Source organism: Ornithodoros turicata, chromosome 5 (assembly GCF_037126465.1).
Source record: "Ornithodoros turicata isolate Travis chromosome 5, ASM3712646v1, whole genome shotgun sequence".
In the NCBI taxonomy this organism is placed as follows: Eukaryota; Metazoa; Arthropoda; class Arachnida; order Ixodida; family Argasidae; genus Ornithodoros; species Ornithodoros turicata.
The window spans coordinates 64,636,324-64,659,458 of record NC_088205.1 but is presented as its reverse complement, the minus strand read 5'-3'; the positions used below and the strand labels follow the sequence as shown (position 1 = coordinate 64,659,458).

Here is a 23,135-nt window from a genome sequence, read left to right as displayed (position 1 = left end):
TCACTACCTGATTAACTGTCCTAACGAGCGTGTTCTAATTGCGTGAAGCAATTAGATCACGCTCACAACGTATTTGGGCTGCTTCGGTGTGTCCATATTTGTGAGGCAAAGCACCGCAGTCGTTCACTAAAAGACACTTTCTGCGGCGGTGCTTGATATAAATCATACGAAACCGATACACGGCTAAAACAACGGCTCTGATTCTACAGAACGATCTCTTTCTGCCATGCGAGTATATCCTTTCCCGGACCGTTCTTTATGGAACAATTTTTGTCCAGAACGCAGCACGGGATATTACATACATGGTGGTTGTTAACCTCACATCGTTTCTTGTTGAAATATTGGCTGGGAAACGTACTGTAGTACAATCCCCAGCGCTGCACTGCTGTGACGGTCTAGTTTCGGAATGCAAAACATAACGTAATTAAGAATCGAGCGGCAGGACACCTGTGAAACACTGTTAGGATACATCAGTATACTGGCACCTTACAAAATTGTGTGATGACAAGCAACGATCAACGCCTGCAGCGCTATAAATACTCACAATCTCCGTTGCCTCCCATTGTTTTCTATGGGCGCACACTGCGCTTTAGGGCCTCCCAACATGGCGGCCCGAATGCACGCCTCTCCCCCGCGAGCCCCTCTCCCATGCGCCATCCAGCCTTTATAGATAGAGATCAGTGGGTTCTGCACGCTCTGCTTGCTGGTTGTTCTCCCTTTTAGGCAGCAAACCCCATAGCCGTCGGTTATTATGTTCAACACTTATTTTATGTAATAGAATATTTGTCACCTTTTACATATTATATTTTTCCTACTGGAAATTTGTTTTGGTGAAGCGCCCCTAGAGGACATAACAGTAACTAATTGAGTGGTCGGATGGATAGAATTCAGTGAATGAACTGATTTCGTTCTTAGAAAAATCACAGTTACAGCACTATATTTGGTGCTTGTAATCCTATGCTCGCATCTAACACCAGTATGATTCTTTACTGAGTAAAAGTTATTGCTCTAAATCCACGAACTGTAGGTGCACGCGTACTACAAGGTGAGCAATGTTGCGTCTGTTGGGTCCAGCCTGTACGGCACTCTGTTTATATTCTGTGTACCGTATTTTAAATGCTTGGAAACGCTGCTGGTTGTACATTTGTCACCGTGAGTGTTTCCGTGTTATCTTTTAGGCGGTTTACATTAAATGTAACCGGCTGCGGTTAGTGAGTAAAGCGCAATCCAGCCTATCGTTCGATAATGTCGCAAGAGCTTGGTTTTGTCACTTTCTGGGACCAGTCTGCTAACTACGTCACGAGATTGTGACAGTTGAGTTCCTTCGTGTCAGCGTGCTGTCAGCCGTTGATAGATGCACGAATACATAGTTAACAATGTTCATTAATGGTAGAACAATCAGTAGGCTTAGGTTTACTTGGCATTTGGCGCGCCGTACAGGATTTCCGATGGTAAACAAGAGTACGGCCGAGCGTAACTAAGAATCAACGCAATTCTTACGATGAAGTTGTAAAACGAACCATTAGGCTCAAATTTTTACTCTGTAAAAAGGATGGTGCGGTGTTGAATTATGACGCAAACAGGCAGCAAATATGTCCCGAGGCAAGTTCGCAGTATTTGCCCAACGATGAAGCCATGACTGCGGAAGTACGCATACGTTTCATGTATTTTTTTAAAAATTTGGTTTGTACACTTCACTCGCGCTATTGCAACCACGTTTTCGCAGGCGCATGCGCTGCTGTGGTAGTGCTGCAAACGAAGTGAGTTACTGATATGAGCATGCTTAATCATGTCCCTTGATTCCAGTTAAAATGGGGCAAACATTGTCCGAGCCTGTCACTGCAAAGGAGACCTCAAGTTGCATGAACGAGTATGTGAAAGTCGGTGCATCATGCATGCAGGGATGGCGCATCAGTATCCTTGCACAGTTCTGTTTTTGAATAAGAGAGATTTGTATTCACCTAAAGTTCTGAAGCGTGATAGTTGGTATTGATATGTGTCAGGTACGAAGGTACTAACCAGGTTGAGCAGTCCAACAGTTTGTAGCCGTGGACTCATTTTGAGGTTAGAGCTGCAGTCGACCGTAAGTTCTGTCTAAATGCCGTGTTCACAACTCCATCGAGCAGGGCATTGTTATACGAGTAAAAACAAACTGCGTGGTCTCACACAGTTTTGAACCTACAGTTTTGCGATACGATAAAACCTACTCAACAAGTTTTGTTTAGAATTGATAGCTTGACTGCTTCATAGAGCAAACAGTGGAAGCAATTGACAGCTGTGTCACGTCTGCAAATGCCCCGAATATAAAGTTTGATCTTAAATAAATGGCTGCAAATTTCATTCAAATATTTTGCACAGTTACTGCAAGCATAAGAAACCATGTAACAATGTTTTTACACCTTTAATTTGGGTCTTTACTGTTGCTTTAACCTGTTTCGTACCTTTGTTCTAAGATATAAGCAATGTCTTCTCTCCGTAAAATTCTGTTAGTTGTGAGTAGCAGCGAGCTTGTGTCTCTCTCTCCTTTGTCCGTGTCTATTTACTTACGATTACTGCTTGCGGCGCATTACTACCTGACATACTGCATGAGTGGTTAAACTCGCTGGCTGAATAATTTGTGAGGAGCCAGGATCAGGCAATAATTCGCGGTACCACGCTGCGGTGACCCTGCACCAGGTGTCTTCGCCCCCCCTTACCGGGAAGGAGTCAACAAAAGCTTTCACAGCTTGTCAGTAACCCGTTCCATTTGTCTTCCTTTTAAGCCCTTCTGACTTAGAGGGCTGCAATTAGGGTGTCCTTACTCGGATGGTGTCTGGTACGCCGAGCAGGTACGATTGGCACTCGATATAGTGATTTGGCAACTTTTACAATGGTTGCGATGGCAGTGTGCTTAAACCCATACTCGCTTGATGATCCACGCTTACAAGGAACTGGAATCGTGGGGCGCTGTCATCCGCGCAGAATTCATGAAGGCTGGACTACTACCTCCACTTGCAACGGAGAACAACTCAGTTCTTCTGAAGCACGCTGCCAAGCAGATCGGCCTTTCTAGCAATTGCTAAATCACTATCGAGTGCCAACCTGCTCCGCGTACCACATAGCACCGAGTAAGGACCCCCTAATCGCAGCCCTCTAAGTCATATGGACTCAAAAGGAGGACAAATGGGAGTGGGTTACTGCCCAGATGTGAACACTTTGTGAAGCAATGCTGTGTAATATAGTGCAATAAACTGTGTACGTAAGTTGGAATATATAACGTAACTTTAAATTTGCGAAGGAAAGAGCGCTTGCAAATTTCACGAAAGTTACTACTTATATGTTACTACGTGGTTTCTGACACACTCTTGAAATAGAACTCCATTGCATGGCACAGCATGACACAGTCCTAGCCAACCATCATCCCACATCACATCGTTCTCTCTCGTGATTTGTTAAAAGCAGGAGGCATACACCTTTTTGTGACACTTATGCAGTTATGTCGGGAGTCGGGAGGTATTATTCTATGCAGTGGTGGGTCTCCAGCGTGTTTTGAGGTTCTGTTTCAAGACTGCATCTGCTGTTCAGTTGGGGCACTGATCGTGCCGGTAACACCTTGCAATTTGAATAAAGACCAATTTGGGCCTGTTGGTCACACATGATAAAACAAACAAACAGTGCTAAAAACAATAAGGACGACACAGAGGAAGCGAGGCAGGTCAGATTGTTTGCAGATAATTCTGTTAGTTCGTGTTCAGTAATTTACTGTGATAAGATACATGAAATCCTTGAAAACACGAGCTAGAAACATGTTTTTGGAGTGGCGCAATGTGGCGCTGAAGTGTTGTGTAAGGTGTGCGTCCGTCCTGTGTCGTCCTAATTGTTTTTAGCACTGTTTTAGCGATTTTACCTTGCAATTTGTTTTCATTGAGTTGCATCATGTAGGGTGTTGCTTAGATTCTGTTCCATCTGACTCTGTGCACCCTTTTTTGCTTTGACTTAACTTTTTCACCTGAAGATATGGAAGATGCACACACTCATCTCTTGAGCTTGTCAGAGGACAAAGATGCAGCATTCTTTGCAGTGTATGACGGCCACGGCGGTGCAAAGGTGGCACAGTACGCCGGGAGCCACGTGCATCGCAAGATTGTGGGGCAACCATGTTATCGTAAGCAGTTGTGCAGATTTAGTGCATCAGGAGCAAGTTCTCCTGCAACTGAGTTCTCACTAAGCTGAGCTCTTGTGATAATGCAACTATACTCGAAGGCAACATAAGAGCTACAGTCATAGTGATATATCACTGCAGAATGTAGTCTGCACATCGAGAGCGGGGCCTACGAGAAGATGGCAGACGCCAGGCAGACAGTGAAGTTGATTCTCGTGTTTTGTTGACGGAAATATTTTCTTAGACGGTAACACCTCCTTGAGTTTGAGGAGCATGTTACAAGATATGTGTGTTGTAACATGCTCTTCAAACTCAAGGAAAGGCTGCCGTCTGATTGTACACAGTAGCTTGCTTGCCTCCTATTCCTATGTTCTATTGAATATTTTTTGTGTGTTTCCTTTAAAAGCATGCAGATGTGCTCCAAGTATGTCGTCTGCTATGAGTGTTTTTCGTGGCATAACCAGCGTAAAAGCAACGGTTTGGCGCAATGCGGGAGCACTGCGTTCAGACTCTGAGGCATCATGCACCCACTTAAGCCAATCACAGACGTCTTTACGTTTGTGGGTGGAGCCAACCTGTTGAAGTTTACGTGTTCCGAAGTACAGCTGCTTACATCCTGGTTTACAACTGTGCCCATTTCAGAGAAAGGCGACATTGTAGAGGCCATTAAAAAGGGATTCCTGGAACTGGACTCTGATATGCTTAAAGGTACGTCTTCACCCTCCCAAGAGCTGTGCATGTAAAGACACTTCTTTCCTTTTCTTCCTTTAGTACAAAATGTTGTGGGCGACTTTAAAGGAGTTGACACTTTTGCCATGTGTGGTTTATTTATATCGTGCACGCATTGTACTGCACGTTGGAGTCATGTAGAAAAGTATTATTTTTCTGCTTGTCATAGCTAGCGAGGTACATACCCTTGAACAAACTTTGCTGTTGAGATCTGTTGTCTGAGAGCTGTTTGTTCTCGCAAGCGAATCACCTCGCCTGCAGCCACCTCCCTAGCACATATGCTTGCCGTGATGTCCCAGCTGGACAGAGGTAGGCACATGTGATTCCTGCACACTCACCCCTTGCTCATCCCTCTGTTTGCTTACTCATGCTCAGCTCATTTGCCTCATTGAGCACGAGTTAGGTCTGCTACATAAGCAGATGCGACACATTCGTCGAGAATGCCACGTTCCTCTGTGTAGCAGTTGTAAGTGCTTTGGTCATGAGACTGCCCGTTGTCTGTGGTCTTATGCCACCGTTGTAACCGTTCAGGATATTAAGAAGTACTTAATTGACTATTGTCATGGTCAGGGTGATAGTATGGAGAGGGATCATAGACAGAGTGGCGTAGATCCAGGCTTGCCTATTATGGAGAGAGATGCACTTGGTAGTCCTCGTCCGGCTGAACTGCACAGTGCCTGCAGTAATCTGGAGTCTTTCGTTATCCGCTCATCTCGCTCTCTGTTTGCTCACCCATGCTGACTCACTCCCCGCTCAGCTCTCGTGCTCTGCTCATTCGCCACATGCTCATGAGCGAGTTGTGCCAATGTGCGCATCCGGACAAGTTTTGGTATCCATTGTGCCGATTTTCTGCTTGTCTATATGTTCTTTGTGGTAAAACCTGGAATATAGTATCACTGACGCCAGTACACTTTTAATAACGTAAGGCCAAGTGTCACAGCACCTTTTCATACCTTAAAGAGATCTGAAAGACAGTGTTCAAAAATGAATGCGAGTGTGTGGCACATACGAGGGTGGTTCCATAAGTTTCCGGCCCAAGGTTGAAAATGCATGCGAATTCGAAAATGCGATTAAGGACGCGTGGCGCCATCTGTTGGAGGGCCGGAGCACCACTCTCAACCCTCTCCATGCTTTTGTCGGTTGGAGAGCGGCATTTCAAACAGCCAGGGTGCACTGTTCAGTTAAAATGGGAAAAATCGAGTACCGCGCCGTGATAAAATTCTTGACAAAAGAGGGACTTTCGCCTAAAGAAATTAAAGCGCGACTGGACAACGTGTACAGGGAAGCCTCTCCGGCGTACACAACGGTAAAAGAATGGGCTAAGCAGTTTCGACTGGGGCGAGGGTCCATTGAAGATGATCCACGCGATGGTCGTCCAGTGGAAGTGGTGACACAAGAAAAAGTGTTTCTTGTCATGGAGGAAATGCTGAGCGACAGACGTCTGAAGGTGAAGGAAATCTCAGAAATTCTTGGGCTTTCCAAAACAACAGTTTTTCGCATCATCGGCGAGGGCCTTCACATGAAAAAGGTCAGTGCAAGATGGGTGCCACGACTTCTCTCGTCAGTTCAAAAGCAACAGCGCGTCGTCTGTGCCAAAGAGCTTTTGGAGCTTTGTCAAGAGAACAAAGAAGAAATATTGAAGTCAATTGTCACAGGGGATGAGACTATGGTGCTCTACTATGATCCCCTTTCGAAAAAGGAGTCGATGGAATGGCGCAAACCAGGAGAAGCACCCCCAAAAAAGCCAAGGTCACGCAATCCACAAAGATCATGGCAACAATATTTTGGGATTGTCACGGGATCTTCCTCATCGACTTCAAAGAGAGGAACACCACAGTTAATGCGACTTGTTATGCTTCACTCCTGCACCTACTGCGAGACTCAATCAAGGAAAAGAGGCGCGGCAAGTTCAGTCGAGGTGTATCCGGTTGCTCCAGGACAATGCCCCTGTCCACACAGCTTCTGTTGCCAAGGCTGCACTGAAGGAGTGCGGCTTCGAAGAAATCCACCACCCACCCTACAGTCCAGACTTGGCACCGAGTGACTACTTCCTGTTCTCAAACTTGAAGAGGGATCTCAGAGGACGGAGATTTCAAAACGATAGTGAGGTGCAAGAGGCAGTTTTCCAGCATTTTGCGGACAAAACTTTGGACTATTTTTTTCAAGGGTATAAGAATGCTGGTTGAAAGGTGTCAAAGGTGCGTCGAAGTTAAGGGTGACTGTGTCGAAAAGTGATCCACTTGTTCCGTCTCCATGACTATTAAAAGTTGGTCGGGCCGGAAACTTATGGAACCACCCTCGTATGTGCCTCGTACACACTTTCTAAGCTTGAACTGTTAATGAATGCATTTCTCCTTTTTTTTTTTTTTTTCCCCAATCTTGATTCAACAGGCCGCATCCATTGTGCTGTCAGGTGACACTCACAATGGTGCACTAACTCCCCTCTGTTTCCGTGCACGTTCCACGGTGCTTGCCAATGTGCTTTGCATCGAATTCACTTCAGCCATAGCCTGCTATGTACTACTTGCCTGCCCAATGATCCCGAAACACACAGGCACCGGTCGTCCACAATGGTGCCGCTAGTTGGTGATGATACTTATCTCGATGCAGTATCAGCAGTATCGGTCATGATATTGTCCTCCTACGCACAGATGTAGATGTGGCATCTGACAGTCAAAAGAGAATGTTTCAACACTAATTGGCACTGCATCTTTCGATAACCACTGACTTTTCGAGCGATGACGGAGGCCTGCACAGCATACACCCGCCCAGGACGCTTATCTCAGCTACGTGTGGTAGAGCAGCGTCTGCTTACGGGCATAGATTGAGAGGTTACCCGTCAAAAAGAACTCTTTACAAGTTAAGTTACCGTGCGCAAAATGTAACTAAGTTAATAACGAAGTTCTTCAGCCTGAAATGTAACTCGCAGTTACTGAGTTACTTAAAAAAAAAGAACGAGTTATTTCCATGTTACTTCGGACACAAAATAACATTACGCAGGTGCAGCATGCGTGAGCAGTTTAGTTAGACCTTGAGTTGCCTGCGGAGGAGTGCAAAACGCTTAGATAGTTTTTGTTTATGTCCTACAATTGACCTCTCCCTGTTTGTAAACAAATGACGTTATAGTGTTCGACAGCGCCAAAATTTGATAAAATTGAACTACGCTCGAAGCTAGAGGTGAACAAGGTCGCGCTCGAAAGCCACGGTCTTGAGGGGATTATGATATGGTCCCTTAAAGGGACGCGACCCTCGGTCCTACTTTTCTTTCAGTGGGAGGCAGCGAACAAGTGCCCGTTCGTGGAACCCAGCCCTCTCCTTCCGATTCGTTTTGGTTTCAGTCTGTCTACCAATGTCATGATGACATTTCTCTGGTAGAGGTCTATTCGAACGCTTTGCATCTTACTCCCCGTGGGCGCACAACAGTACAGCTTCATTTCAATGGCAGCGGTTCTTACTTCCTGGATAAATTACTGTCTCTGATTGAATATCACGTTTTATGGCAAAAAATTTCATGAAAGCAAGAAAATATGTGGACGTGAGTGAAAATCGAGTTAAAAGTAACTTGGAACTTAAGTTACTTTGGTGAAGTTACCTGAAAAAGGAACGAGTTCCTCTGAAAGTTACCACAGCGCAAGAGTACCGAGTTAAGTTACAAGTTACCAAAAAAAGGAATTTAGTTACAGTAACGAGTTACCTCGAACTCTGCCTACGGGGTAAGCGGAGGTTGTCACTGGCCTGTCTGTGTTTCGGGCCCTAGGAAACTGGCGCCCCCATACGGTAGCGTGAACGGTCGATTTGCCTGTTTGAGCAGGCATGTAGTATACAGGGTGTTTCCTCTAACATGTCCAGAAATTTTATTTAAAGCGAGCGATAAAAGAGGAACGAGCGCTACTTTTCAGCTACTTGACTAAGAAACAGGTGCTACTAGTGAAGCAGTACCTGTTTCTTACTCAAGTAGCAGAAAAGTACCACTTGCTTTTCTTTTATCGCTCGCTTTAAATATCATTTCTGGACACGTTAGAGAAAACACCCTGTATAGGAGACTGTGCTTGAGCACTCTGTGTCTCCTATATCTGATGCCTCAAAAATTTCGATGCAGTAGATTATGTTGTCACGCACACTTCGACTGCACAAGCTGCTCTGTTTCTGCGCTCTTGAATTTACTATCGCCAGTATCTGAGGCCCCAACATTTTAATGTATAGCACATAGCAACGTCACATAGCAACAATGTATAGCAATGTATAGCAATATATAGCAACAATGTATAGCACATAGCAAATCTATTGACAGTGTCTTTGTCGGAAACAGGACTGTGACCGGACAGGGAATGGTAGAAAGCTTTAATATATTTTTGACGAACCAGTTCTTGTCCAATAATGAAACGACAGCAGCCTCTGCGTATGTATCTTACAGCTCTCCTCACTCACTTTTTCTTAGTCCAACAGATGAACATGAAGTTACCTCTTGTATTCTTTCTCTTAAAAATACTAAAAGTACTGACGTATATGATATGCAAATTACACCGATCAAAAGGGTAGCAAAAGATATTTCACCTTGGCTCTCATGGCTATTCAACTCTTGTATTTCATCTGGGGTCTTTCCACGCAAAATGCAAACAAGTAAGGTGTGCCTTATACATAAAAATGGTGATACGCGCATAATGTCAAATTATCGTCCGATATCTATCCTTCCAGTTTTTTCGAAAGTTTTCGAGAAAATTATATACACCAGAATGGTAGATTTCTTCGAGCGCTTCCACATGTTAACACCCGCACAATTCGGTTTCCGCAAGTTTAAATCCACTGAAGTGGCGCTTTTAAATATTAAGGAGGCCATATTGCAGAATATTGAAAATAAACTCCTCACACTTGGCATTTTCGCTGATTACTCCAAAGCATTTGACTGTCTAAATCACAGTATTTTAATACAAAAACTTTCGTGCTATGGTGTACGGGGCTCAGCACGGTCCCTACTTCAATCTTACCTCAGTAACAGAGTTCAAACCGTAGTTATTGACAACCTTCGGTCATCACCACGCCCTATTACGTGTGGAGTTCCGCAAGGTAGCTTGCTGGGACCCCTCCTCTTTAACATCTATATTAATGACGTAGTTAATCTCTGCTCCCGGACCAAGTTTGTGCTTTACGCTGACGACACCAGCATGTTTCTCTCTGGAACGGATATTAACGAATTAGTCGCAAGAGCGAATTCGTTGCTGCACAATTTGTTGACATGGTCTGAAGCGAACATGCTGAAACTAAACCCCACCAAAACAAAAGCAATTTTTTTCCGTCCAAGAAATAAGAAGATTAATATACAGAATTGCCTCTACTTAAATGGGAGAACGGTTGACATAGTTGATACTGTCAAAGTTCTGGGTGTGCACTTTTCAGCCACATTGTCTTGGGATGCCCACATGCAGTACGTTCGTTCCAGGATTTGCTCCATTTTGGGAATACTGCATCGATGCAAATATTTTCTCTCACCTCAGGCACTAAAATCAATATACTACGCGCACATCAACTCGCATCTTAGCTACTGTCTGTTAGTTTGGGGGACAACTTCCAAGCATTCACTCTCCAAACTACTGGTTCTCCAAAAGAAATTCTTACGTATTCTAGAAGATGTAAGCTACAACTATACGACAGCAGGGCTATTCGAGAAGTATCGCATACCCAGAATTCACAACCTTTATTGCTATAGGCTCATCCTGGCGTACCGAAGGGCAGTTAAGCAAAACTTAAGTGACCTCCTGGACGTAGCGAGCCTAGAAATTACTAATCCTGTTTACAATTACCGCCACCCTTTAACATATAAAGTTCCACAGTGCCGGACGTCGTATGGGTTCCAGAGGTTGCAATGTAATTTAGTTAGATTACTCAATGATAATACATGCGATCTGCTGTCTATACATAGAAATGATTTGCTAACATACTTTTGTAATATACAATAATCACTACTGTTACACTTCTGTAGCATGAGTAAGGTTCGAAGCTGATCTCTATTATTGATGACTGAGTGACATTTTTGTACTCGTTTACCATTGTGCATAGTGTTGCATACATTGTGATTATTTAATGTGCTGTAGGGGGTTATTTAATGCTGTAGGGGGTAGAGGCCTTGTCAAGTCTCCTGTGACTTTTTAGCCTCTGCTCCTAATCACTTGTGTGATGAAATAAATAAATAATAATAATAATAATAATAAATAATAACGTAGCATGATGGTTGCCACACATGCTTCGACAGTGTGATTGACTTTCCTGACACACTGAGCAAAACTTTCAATTGAGGCTTTGTAACCAAATCGAACTTTGTAACTAATAGATAGTAGTATTGCAGAACCAGTTTTGTAACCAGTTATGTTTCACATTGCTGCTTTTCTGCCTTGTCACTGTCAGCCGTGACATTTAATCGTTTCAGTTTCAAAGTGTCCATGACAATGGCTACATGGGCTAGTTGATGCATGTTATGCAATTAGCAGAGCGTGGGACATGGACAGACATTTCGATGGATTAAGGTGGACAATGCTCCTCCAAGAGAATCATCGCAAAACCTTGCATGCGTAGTTGGTGTGTATTCCTTCCCTCCCCATGCCAGGAAAGATGCGACTTTAATAGTTTGATAGTTGGAGAATCATGTGTTTTCCTCTATCCATATGTTTGCCAGTGTCCCATAAGGTAATTGTGTAACAAATGGATCGTGATGCTTTGTTACTGTTTTCATTTATTTGTTGCTGAAATAGTTACGTTCCGTCTCTGGCACCAGCCTTTCAATTTCGTTTCTGTCACTGTCTCCGGTAATGCTACGGAGCTGTGAGTAGACAGCCCTTTAAAGGAGCACCGAGGTGACCCCCAAATTTTTGTTAGTTTTTCGGTGCAGAGTGTTCTCCTATGAATAAAATGAGTTCCTGCGAAAGAACGATGAGCGTGGGCGAGGGCTCTGCTTTGCACACCTTTGCAACATCCTTCTCCTCGTTAAAAGAGTGTGTCGCAGAACGAGAGGACGTCGTGATGTATGCTACTCCTCTCACGTGACCAGTGACTTACAGCGGCACAGCTCAAGCATGTATAAGTGGTGTGTGAGCTGCCAAGAAAAAACAATGAAGCAATGCACGTACCCTTCACCACGCCACAAGAGCATCGTGTCGGCCTTCTGCGGCTGCTTTCTCATATTGTTTTTTGTAAATTCGATTGCACAGCTATAACGCACCGCAGAGCGAAAATATTTTGCATGGTGACTCCTGGTGGACAGCTTGACAGACGAGGCAGGGTTTCGAGCGACGTTAAATGTCACCTCATTGCTCCTTTAAGCCCTGTCAGCTCCCCCCTTTTGTGTAAGTGGCACTTTGAAGTCAGGAGTACACACCACATAAGTAATTTTGCTTCAGTGGAATCCGCAGCTTCGAAGAAATTCTGTAGCACACATGTCTTCATCCTGTAGAGTGCCCTGCTGAAGTTCAATGTCTAAGAACCCTAGATGGACACAACTACCCTTCCAATGTCACATCCATTGGCAGACACTACCAGTAGTGGACAATACAGCTATGCCGTGGTGAAATGCAAAAATTAGGCTTTCATAGTCTCTGCGGCGTAATCCCTTATGTAGATGTCTGAGATGTAGATGCATGTACGTATTATTTGCGTCGTCTTGCACATACTGGGACGAGCGAGCAACGGATGCATCCTGAAGATCTCGTACTCTGCTTCCTATGCTCTTGTGTGGTATTCACGGAATGTTCCCATCAGGGAGAACACACGTACATTATAAAACAGTACTATCCGTATTAGAAAAAAACTGAAAGGCACTGAAGGCTGAAGGACAGACAAAACAAAATGACTGAGGATTTGTTTTCTCTGTCCCTCCGTGTTCTGTGCCTCCTGGTTTCCTCTAGTATGCATCGTTACCAGCTTGCCTGCACTGTTTCCCTCCTTTCGCTAGTACTATCCACTAGCCGAATTCAGTACCAGCCGATCATCTTCGTTTCCATTTCTGTTTCCGGTAACAGAGGAACGTGGTATGCATATCCGTTCCCATTACCTTTACCGTCCCCTACTTGTGGCATTTACACCAAGCATGGAAAGCACCTGAGCACCATTAGCAGTGATAATGCGTAGTTACTCCTACAAGTGATTTCTCGTTTTCAGATGATGCCATGAAGGACGAACTGGCTGGCACAACAGCGGTGGTGGTGTTGCTGAAAGATGGCAAACTGTACTGTGGCAATGTAGGGGACTCGAGAGCAATCGCGTCTGTGTCTGGGCAGGTCCAGCAGCTGTCGTTTGACCACAAGCCGAGCAACGAGGCTGAAACCCGGCGCATCATTGCCGCAGGAGGATGGGTCGAATTCAACAGGGTTAATGGTGAGATAGACCACTCACATTACGGGGGGAAGAGAAAGACACGAAGAGTAACAAAGAAAAATAACTTCTTATAATTTGGACTCCATATCATGGTCTCTACACACACCACAACAGGAGTGCAACTGCACCCACAGCCTATATTTTTAGTACCGTTTGGGGATTGTAAACCCTACTTGAAGTCCGCTGTTTCAGAGGTACTATTATGACATCTTTCACTGATGTGAAAGCTTTAGAGGGACGGTTTTGAGCACTGTGACCACCTAAGAACACGTACCATTGTGTTCTACTGTACCGTTGTAGTAGAGGCAGTGAAAGATAGAAGGACAAAGACAACACAAGCCTCGCAACACCCAGTTGCATACTTCAGTTCAATTCCATAGTGCAAATTTTCTTGCTCCGAAAGGTCCTTCATATTAAATAAACTAACAAGAGCTGCATAGTTTCTCAGGACTGTGTATTCTTCTGCTTTACATAGCTCATAGATTTACACCTAGTTTGTCTTTGAAAACTGACAATATGGAGTCCTTTGCAGGAAATCTAGCCCTATCACGTGCTCTTGGTGATTTTGTGTTCAAGAAAAATGAAAAGAAGTCTGCAGAGGAACAGATTGTCACAGGTATGCTTGTCAGGGAACTTGCACACGGAGACTGGAAGGGACTAACGCGAGTGTCTCTTCTATCTGTGCCGCAGCTTATCCGGATGTTGTAGTGAAAGAAATAACTCCCAGTCATGAATTCCTCATACTGGCCTGCGACGGAATTTGGGACGTGCTCTCAAACGAAGAAGTCGTTGAGTTTGTCCGCGTCAGAATAGCTGCAAAGATGGAACCGGAACAGGTAAGCATGCATTATTGTGCATAGGCCCTTGTATTTTGGGGTTTTATTTTTTCAAAACCTGGGGAGGGGAGGGGAGAGGAGCAAAAATCTGGCTTTATTTCAAGATCTGCAAAGCGGTAAAATCTGGCTATATCGGATGGAAAATGAAGTGCATAAAGTGTAAAGAACATAAAGTGTCTTGCATTTCAGGCGAATGGCAATATGCCTGCCAGGAAATGCTGACTGTGCAGTGCTTAGCATTCTCCAGTGCCTGTTTTGATGGATGACTTTGCACTTTTGCGAGATCATTATTGGCCCTAATTACGGCCCTAATTATGCACAGATGACTTCCACTAATTCGACTGTGAGGTGACCATGAAATTTGGTTTAATTGTCCGAAGAGTAAGTTAAACACGTTATGTACAAGAAAAATTTAAAAACTGGTCACTTTTGTTCTCTACAACAGTTTGCAATCTCTTGCTGCTGTTTCTGACTGAACACAGACCTGAAAGCATGATGGAGAACGTTCCAACGTAATGTACTTTCAAAGTTGTGTATTTAGCTTCTCGTCCCTAGTCTTGGGTTTTTCGTTATGTCCTGCTATAAAGTTCAACTGAATTGCATTTCTGGAGGAGAAGTCTTGAAATAGCTGGTCCTTGAGGAATTTCCTTGCACATGTAAGCTCTTTTGCCACACACTTGTACATCTTGGCATTATGCAAGTATATTGTATGACACATTCCTCTCCATGCAAGGAATCTGCGAAGGGCCTGTAGGAATTCAGGAGCTGAAATGTTTTGACATAGCTTGATATGTACTACTATTGTTGTGGCGTCTGTGTCATGATAGCTCAATGGCATGAACATCTCGAAATCCGGATATTCCGTGACATGGTCGCAAGGCAGCTTTCACTTGTGTCCCGTCCACGACATACTACAGGTTTTCCCGTCCATTTTAGTCCAAGTGCCATCTGAATAAGTCCAGGTGCCACCTGAAATAATCCAAGCACCATTCAATTTAATCCGAGCGCCATCTGAAAAAATCCAGGTGCCATTCAATTTAATCCGCCAGCCATCTGAATTAATCCATGGTGTTTTTAAGCACTCTAATCCTGTGTTCACACTAGGGACATCTTTGTAGATTATTTTAGTGGAAGAAAAAGTAAAAAAGAAACTGCTGATGGAACTGAAGTTGTGACGTGTCTGATGTAGAACATTCACACGACGCTGAGATATTGGGAGTTGGAGCGCAAGTATAGCAAACGACTGCACTGGTGCTGTCGTCTGCTACAGAATATCTTCTGACTGAACTGCAGGATATTCCACACAGAACACGAAAAGCCACCACTCACATAGTAGAAGACACCACTGGTGCTGTTGTCTGCTACAGGATATTTTCTGACTGAACTGCAGGATATTCCACACGATTAGAAGAACACGAAAAGCCACCAGTCGCATAGCAGACGACACAACTGGTGCTGTCGTCTGCTACAGAATATCTTCTGACTGAACTGCAATATATTCCGTGCGGTTAGCAGAACTCGAAAAGGCATGATGCTCGTAGCAGACGACACCGGTGTTCCTGTCGTCTGCGAAGGAATATCTTGTGCCTCTGCCACAGGATATTTCCTGGGGATGAAGAGCACGGAAAGACATCCCGCAGCTTAGTCACAAGATATTCCGTAGCAGACGACAGGACCAATGGTGTTGTCTGCTATGCGAGTCATGTATTTCATGCTCTTCTAACCGCGTGGAATATCCAGCGGTTCCGTCAGAAGGTATTCTGTAGCAGACGACAGCAGCAGTGGTGTCGTCAGCTATGGGAGTCATGCATTTTCGTGCTCTTCTAACCGTGTGGAATATCCTGCAGCTCAGTCAGAAGATATTATGTAGCAGACGACATGACCAATGGTGTCGTCTGCTATGCTTCTGCTTCAACACTCGATATCCGGCGCCGTGCGAGTGCTCAACATAAGACGCAGCAGAATCTAAGTCCTGTCAGCAGCTTTTTACTTTTCCTTCCACTACATGTCTGTAGAATATTCTGCGAGGATGTCCCTTGTGTGAGCACACGGTTATAGTGCTTAAAAACACCATGGACTAATTCAGATGGCACCCGGATTAAATTAAATTACATCTGGATTTTTTCAGATGGCACCCGGATTAAATTGAGTGGCGCTCGGATTATTTCAGTTGGCACTTGGACTAATTTAGATGGCACTTGGACTAAAATGGATGGGAAAACCTGTAGATTATAACGACCATGTCATAATCGGTAACCTCTATGAAGAGCCCATCCGCATGATCCGCTAGGGGCGCTACACATCGGCCCATGAGATCTGCATCATGATTGGACAATGGAAATTTGTATTTTGAACGTGCAGAAGCGGTCATACGACTACCTTAGCAGACAACAGCAACAGCTCTTATGAAAACGTGTAGAATGATCCACGGCTCATACAAAAAAACTAAGGTAAGCTGAAGTACAAAGTATTACAGAAATAGAGAAAGCAATAACCAGGCCGATGAGTAGCGCCACCGCTAGCTTACAAATGCGGCGCTGGGACGGGGTGCCTATGACATGGTCGTTATAAATCTTGTAGGTCGTGGTCCTGTCTTACTGTCTACTCTGCAATAGTTAGCTGCTTTGTCAAGAAGAGAATTTGTGTGTCGTTTGCGCTCCTTTGTCCCCTTTCACAGCAAAACGGAAAGTAAAACTCTAGGTGCAGGATGTTATCCATGTAGACCAGGGAAATGGCCGAAATGCCTTTTTCCCAACAGAGAACCAAGCACAGTTTTGCACATCAGGTTCTAACAAAGCAGAAAAGGTAGCGAGCAATAGGTCAGGTGCATCCAGGGGCTGAATGCCCATCATCTCTGGGCATCACTGACTTTTGTGTTTTGTTATGGACTGTTTGTATTTGTTTCTGGATAACGTTATGTGTGATTGCTTGCAGACAGCTGTGCAAATACAGTAGCTGATCATTAGGATGTGTAGTCAAATGATGTCACGTGCATGCAGCTCTCGTTTGTCGGACCGTAGTTTGTGCGTACGTGTTTCTTGTATGTTGGGTTTTTGGCTTTCCAAAAGCAAACTACCACTAGTGACACCATTCATCGAGTCTACAATGCGCGAACAAGAGCTTTCCAACAGAATCTGCATGCATCCAGTTAGTGTCTGCTATAGATATGTAGGGTGTGACTTTAAAATCACTTTGGGTTCAACCCAATTTTGCCCTGAATTCAAATCATGCATCAGGTTGTATGGATTGGGACAAAAGTTTATGGAACACTGGGGTGTCTCATTTCTTCATTGGAGTGACACCCCGGGAGCAAGCAGGAGCGGACACACATACTGAGAGATGGATAGAATAGCCAGTCACGCGTTTCTTATTCGATCTCCTCTTTATAGCTAGTAGGAGGCTGCCCCAATAAAGAAATATGCCAGTGCCGCGTTCCGTGAACTTTTGTCCCAAGCTGTACCATGCACCATGGCACTGTTTAGTCGCAGTTTCTATGGATGTGTGATGTAGATATTATTAGAGTGTGTTATTCAAGTATGCGAAGCACATTTGATGTCACAACATGCAGGGCTTGTCATTATAAATTGCGAGGTATGTATGTTTGACCAGTGTGTGTACTTTAATTTGTCCACTAAGCTGTTGCCATTGTCGTGTGGTATGTGCCAGTTGTGCTGCTAAAGTATGTGCATAAAACATTCAGGAAATAGTGCTGACACTTAGCCCGGGTTTCATAAACCCCAGTTTACATTTGAACTGAGACCAGCAGTCCCAAACTTCAATTTAACCCTTAACTCTGCTTCACCAAGGGCAGTTATTGTCACTGAAACATTCATCACTAACGAACGTTGCCAAAAAAGAATTGAGTGTTAACTTCCAAGTTTTAGTGACCTTTGATCTCTGTTAAAAGTTGACCAGCGTGGGCTAATCCGGTTGACCAGGTGTTGACTGGGCCTTAGACGCCAAAGTTGAGGATGTGCTGACTACACGAGCATGATAATAGTGCAAGTACATACAGTACATTATCTGTATTTGAGGAACAATTTTGCCTTTCTCTTTAGGAGCCCCAGCCCAACTTTTCCACACGCACATATACCATGTAACGTTTCTGTGTTCAGCTTTCTAGTTAACACAAATGTATAGGTGTTTGCTCTGGGACCTTTGAACATAGCTAAACTTGGCGTTGTTGGATTGACTCGAATTAACGTGAGCTGAAAGGGGCACTGAAGTACAAAGACTTGCAGGCTTTGTCTCTCCTCCTCAGGAAGCACGACAATGCGTAGGGGCCTCGGATTGGTCTCCTCAAACGATCTCCGTGATGATTGGATAAATCATTCGAGGAGACCAATGAAAGCTTTGAGAAGGAGAGAAAGCGTAATTTGCTGTTTCTTTCGCTCATCATGACTCCCGTTCCTTTTGCGTCGACGTGAAGGTAACAGAATATTTTGCTTCAGTGCCCCTTTAACGTGTTTTGCTATGAAGCACAAGAGTGATGCAATATTGTACTCTCTGCAGATTTGTGAGGAACTGATGACTCGCTGCTTGGCACCCGACTGCCAAATGGGAGGTCTGGGGTGCGATAACATGACAGTGGTGCTCGTGTGCCTCCTAAACGGTGCCCCATATGAAGAACTGGCACGGCGCTGTGCACTGCCTCCTGCACCCGGACCCCCATCTCCGCCACTGGACAGTCTGATTGGGCTGGAAGACGAGGAGCACAGCTTTGACGAGGATGAGCGTCACTGCGGCGATGATGAACGGAACTTCACCGAGGAGACACTGATGACCATAGCGGATGATGCGCATCGACAGGGTGACGTGGCGAGCGAAGAGAAGGGTGACTCGTCAAATGTGATTCCCCCTCCCTCGTCCCAGCTTTCGGAACTTCCACCCACAGCTTCCCCCGCACCCCTGCGGGAAACAGGAGGCGAGATGGCGGTGGCATGATTTCAGTAGGTGATAGAATGGGGGCGAGGGGCTTCTAGGGATCGCCCGGGTTTGCGTCGGTCACACGTGGGGCTGTGATTTGAGGGAGACTCTGAAGAAACATCGATTGAGTAGAAATGAGTATTTAAGTGTTTCTTCGCAGCATGAATTGTGGAACAACTCGGTGGCCGCAATGAGAGGCAGAAGATTTTGATCGGCTTAACTTATGCTTGTCGACGCGTACGGCTACTGGCGAGAGAGAGAGGCTGAAATCGAAGGTGTAAAATTTCGGAAGGGGTGTCACACCTCTCGCGCAGGTGTGCGGTAACAACCAGAGAAGACACGCGTGCCCTCTTTTGTTGTCTCTGTTTGTGGCACGTTTTTAACCTGTACACAAGCATGTGGCCTGCAGTGGCAAAAATAAAAAGACACTGCTGCTGGACACACAAAAAAAAAAGCTACGTGGTTTCAGGTGAATGCTGAAGAGAGCTCGAGTTTTATAAAGGATGTATACCTCATTACAAAGTGTATATAATGGATCCCCCCCATTATCAAAGTTTAACATGATGCCCAGTGGAGCACACCCACTTTTCTTTGTGTGTTTCCGTTCTGTTACATGCAATTGCAGCGTCTTTATTTACCTGTTCCATTTCTCTCTCTTCTCCTTCCCTTGTTGCATATTCAGGTTGTGTTTGGGAGCTTACACTTTCAAGTGTTCCAATGCAAGGAATAATCCATCGCAAATGTTCTTCCAGAAAAGTACACACAACACAAGGGCATTTTCTTCGGCAGTGCAACAGCATTGCCTACATTGTGTTAACTTTTGTGAAGTTTTTAGAGTTTTACAAGTTTTATTAGGTAAATAAATATGACTGCAAGCAGTAATACTGTAGTTCCATGTTTATTTTGCTGTTTTTTGATGCAGAGCTATGTACAGGGTATAGAGCTTGGCTCACAAAGCAGTGCACAAAGTTTCCACAGCTATATATATCACAGGATTTGAAGCAGCAGAGACACAGCTTTGTATCGATATGTATTGCATGGCTCCCCGTGTAGACCTGTAGTGACCAGTAGAGCCTTTTTAATTTCTGTACCCACTTCTAATTACTCATTCAGCTTGTTTTTCTCAGACCTAACAATGCTCACATGCTAAACCTGCGCAGTTGATTTCTAGGTTATGAATAGAGCCTGAAGTTTGTGTTTAACCCGATTCTTACTCAAATTTGCACCCCGAATTGAAGGTCACCTCTTTAGGGTGAAGCCCAATTTTTACCCCGGCAAATTGCCCTCTCTGAGACGTCCGTAGGAATGCACTCTAGCTTGTTTGCCAGCAAACGCAGTTACATCACCATTTGTACCGAACCAGTGCAGTTAGAGTAACTGGGCCAGATTTCTCCCTGAATTTAGTGTACTGGAAGTTTTCTCACCCAAATTGGCATGAATTTAGAGCACATGTTTATTTACCAGATTTCGAAAAAAATATTTCCCAAAAACTTCAGGCTTTTGAACTTCAGGCGTATGGAAACAATTGTATGAACATGTGTGTGATAAGGTTTGCACTTTTGAGAGTTTTCCAAGAAACAAAAAATAGACTACCAGAAAACCAAGACTAAGAACAGTTGGTACTTTTGCAAATTCAGATTATTCCAAAAAATCAATGTGCCGTCAAGTTGACCACCGTATTCCGAACATATTACCTCTGGAAAAGCTTCAGATAAAGGTTTGTCTAAAAGGACAGGAAAGGGAACTTCTAATTGGATTCCTCATTCTGAGAACATGGTGCCTGGCCTCTTCAATTGGGGATTGTTTTATATTGCCAGCAACAGAGACCTCAGTGACTCACCCTGTATAACAATGGGTTACTTTGCATTCTAGTTTTTGCCCCCCTCTTCCTACTCAACCCTCCCTCCCCCCCCATTCACTGCTTCGACTGCACTGGTCTGTTCCGTGTTGACCTTTTGAAAGGTTTTGTTTCGGTAACAAGATGAGCAATTATCGTCTCGAGATGGATTTGCAAGACCAAAGACGCTGAAGGCCAACATATTACATAATATTTAGCCGTTAATAAAATAACCTCAAGGGCACATGTGGGCATTACCACAGTTTTGTATTGCAGAGTAACCACCCAAACTGGAATTTTTTTTCGAATTTAGATATTACTGCAAAAATCTTTTTTTTTTTTAAACTGGGTAGGTACTGATAAACCATCCCTTAATTTCTGGAAAAATAAATGCAGAAGACCGCAAACCTTAGTGGTAAGCCATTATATGTGTTCTATGCTGTTGATTTGCAACCTGTACAAGTTTCAGTAAGCATTTCTATAGTCTCTGAGGTAATTTCTTGAGGCTGCATATGCACTGCTATCCACTCTTGATCATGTACACAAATACAAATTTTATGCACAATCATGTGGGTACTTTCAGACATTATGGGGGCTCCTTTTATGAGTTTGCACGAGATACAGCAAAACCTAAGAAGCATGGCACTACGATTTTTAAAAAATACAACTTCACTAACAAAAGTCTTGATTCCTTCCCTGCAAGGCATATGTGAGAAAAGAATAGTAGCATGAAACACCTTGACACATCTCCAAGCTCCATTTGCAGAAGTGGTCATTTACAACGGCATGCCTATAACACCTAAGGCATGTGTATCTTTCCTTGATTACAACACTGTATGGCAAGGCACATGATGGAAGTACAACAACAACAGTATATTTGGTCATCTCAAGCCAGGTACTAAAAGGATATGTTACACGCAATAAGCACGTTTATTTACACTAAGCTTGGCTAAATGTATATGTTATGTATATGTATGTATCTCTATGCTAGCAAAGGGTTGTACATTTGTTCCGAAAAAGAGTTGCTGCTGTGCATACGCTATCTACACTGCCTTTTGGCTTCTCACGCGCAGCACCAAATAGCAACGTTTATAATTAATTTGCTGTGTACGTTTTAACAAAGTACTGTATATACAAGCACGTATCACAATGCACGTAATATTTCACATCTCTTATGTAAAATGATTCCTTTTGTATGACAAGTTTTCTAGGTGTGGACATAAAAAGGTTCCATTTGTTGCTAGAATATTGGCAGTGCACAACACGTCAGGTAAAAAAAAGAGTGTGCCGATCATTGTACAAGTAAAGAAAAGCAAGCCATAAAAACACACTGCCATAGTCAAACATAAAAGCTGGCTGCTAGCCGTAGCAAACCTTGTGAGAAATAGGTCCGTGAAATGCATTCAAGTTTTACAAAAGCTCTAGATCACCGCTTCAATCTTGCCTAGAAGGTGATGGTGAGGAAAGTATTCCACCTCGAGGCATCACTTGCACGGCTCGCCATCCTTGTGGGTGCGGTACGACTCTTCGACGTTCTGTCGTGTCCTGTTGAAGGCTTTGGTTTTCAGGAAGTCAACAGTCCGATAGACGGTGGCCGAAGTGGCTGCACGTTCCGGAGACCTCGGACTCTGCGCGGATCCAGTTTCTGCGTCCAGGTCCAGGTCCAGGTACTGTATCTCGCCTTTTTTCTTGCCTGTCCCATATCTAATGGCCTGCAATGAATGAGACTGAACATCGAAAAAACCTGTTAGTGGTAGTTGTAGAATTTATATTTCAGCAGTTTTGTCAGTTCATAATGGAGCTTTTTAGAAAAGCAAGCGCCACCTGTGGCACCCAAGGGCTCATGGGAACTTAAGAGTGCCTTAAAGGAGTACAGAGGGCCATCAAAAAAAATTTCAGATTAAGACATCTGATGAAAGTGTGTGTGTCATTTTACCGAATGGCACGAAAGCTTTTGATGTGTGCAATTTGTTTCCCAGAAAAAAACTCACATAAACATAGCTCCGCGCCTTCACCCTTAACTCGCCACTCCATCTATAACGAGAATGAGGAGGTATGATGGCACGTCACCGATGACTGCATAAGGAGACTCGTCCTGGTTTGGCGGTCAGTGGGGGTCAACGCCTTGTCTCTTTGCCGCCGTAAACCTGTTTTGCCAGTTTTCCCGGAGAATTGGGGATAGAAGGAGCGGCCGAAGCATTACCGAGCAAGGAGAAAGGCTTTATCAGAACCCCGAACAGCCGAGTAGCAGACGACAGCGGAGTAGCAGACGACATTTCTCTAGGTCAATCAGCGAGCGTTCTCC

General features: G+C 44.3%; 2 protein-coding genes across 5 annotated transcripts in view; one reads left to right on the top strand and one right to left on the bottom strand.

Annotated features, from left to right (window-relative positions):
* Positions 1–721: 721 nt before the first annotated feature.
* Positions 722–19,882, top strand: LOC135394582 (probable protein phosphatase 2C T23F11.1). Of its 3 annotated transcripts, none has more exons than XM_064625395.1 (8): positions 722–1,045; positions 1,807–1,914; positions 3,995–4,144; positions 4,784–4,849; positions 13,016–13,231; positions 13,764–13,847; positions 13,922–14,067; positions 18,580–19,882. In XM_064625395.1, exons 2-8 carry the CDS (start codon positions 1,812–1,814, stop codon positions 19,009–19,011), a joined length of 1,197 nt encoding a protein of 398 aa, XP_064481465.1. In that variant the 5' UTR covers positions 722–1,045; positions 1,807–1,811; the 3' UTR covers positions 19,012–19,882. The 3 variants fall into 3 exon arrangements, with proteins under 3 accessions (XP_064481465.1, XP_064481467.1, XP_064481466.1); XM_064625397.1 differs by lacking the exon at positions 722–1,045 and adding an exon at positions 1,061–1,152; XM_064625396.1 differs by lacking the exon at positions 722–1,045 and adding an exon at positions 1,628–1,647.
* LOC135394581 (GRB2-associated-binding protein 1-like) overlaps positions 19,876–23,135 on the bottom strand; it is a 9,898-nt gene continuing 6,638 nt past the window's right edge. For both annotated transcript variants that reach the window (XM_064625393.1, XM_064625394.1), the window contains exon 7: positions 19,876–22,557. In XM_064625393.1, the coding sequence (XP_064481463.1) occupies positions 22,315–22,557 (243 nt within the window). In that variant the 3' untranslated portion in view covers positions 19,876–22,314. The remainder of the gene's footprint in view (positions 22,558–23,135) is intronic.

Coding starts and splice junctions, on each gene's coding strand:
- LOC135394582 (XM_064625395.1), top strand. CDS start 1,812: ATGGGGCAAACATTGTCCGAGCCTGTCACTGCAAAGGAGACCTCAAGT. Junction 4,145..4,783: donor TGTGGGGCAACCATGTTATC/GTAAGCAGTTGT, acceptor TGCCCATTTCAG/AGAAAGGCGACATTGTAGAG. Junction 14,068..18,579: donor CAAAGATGGAACCGGAACAG/GTAAGCATGCAT, acceptor TACTCTCTGCAG/ATTTGTGAGGAACTGATGAC.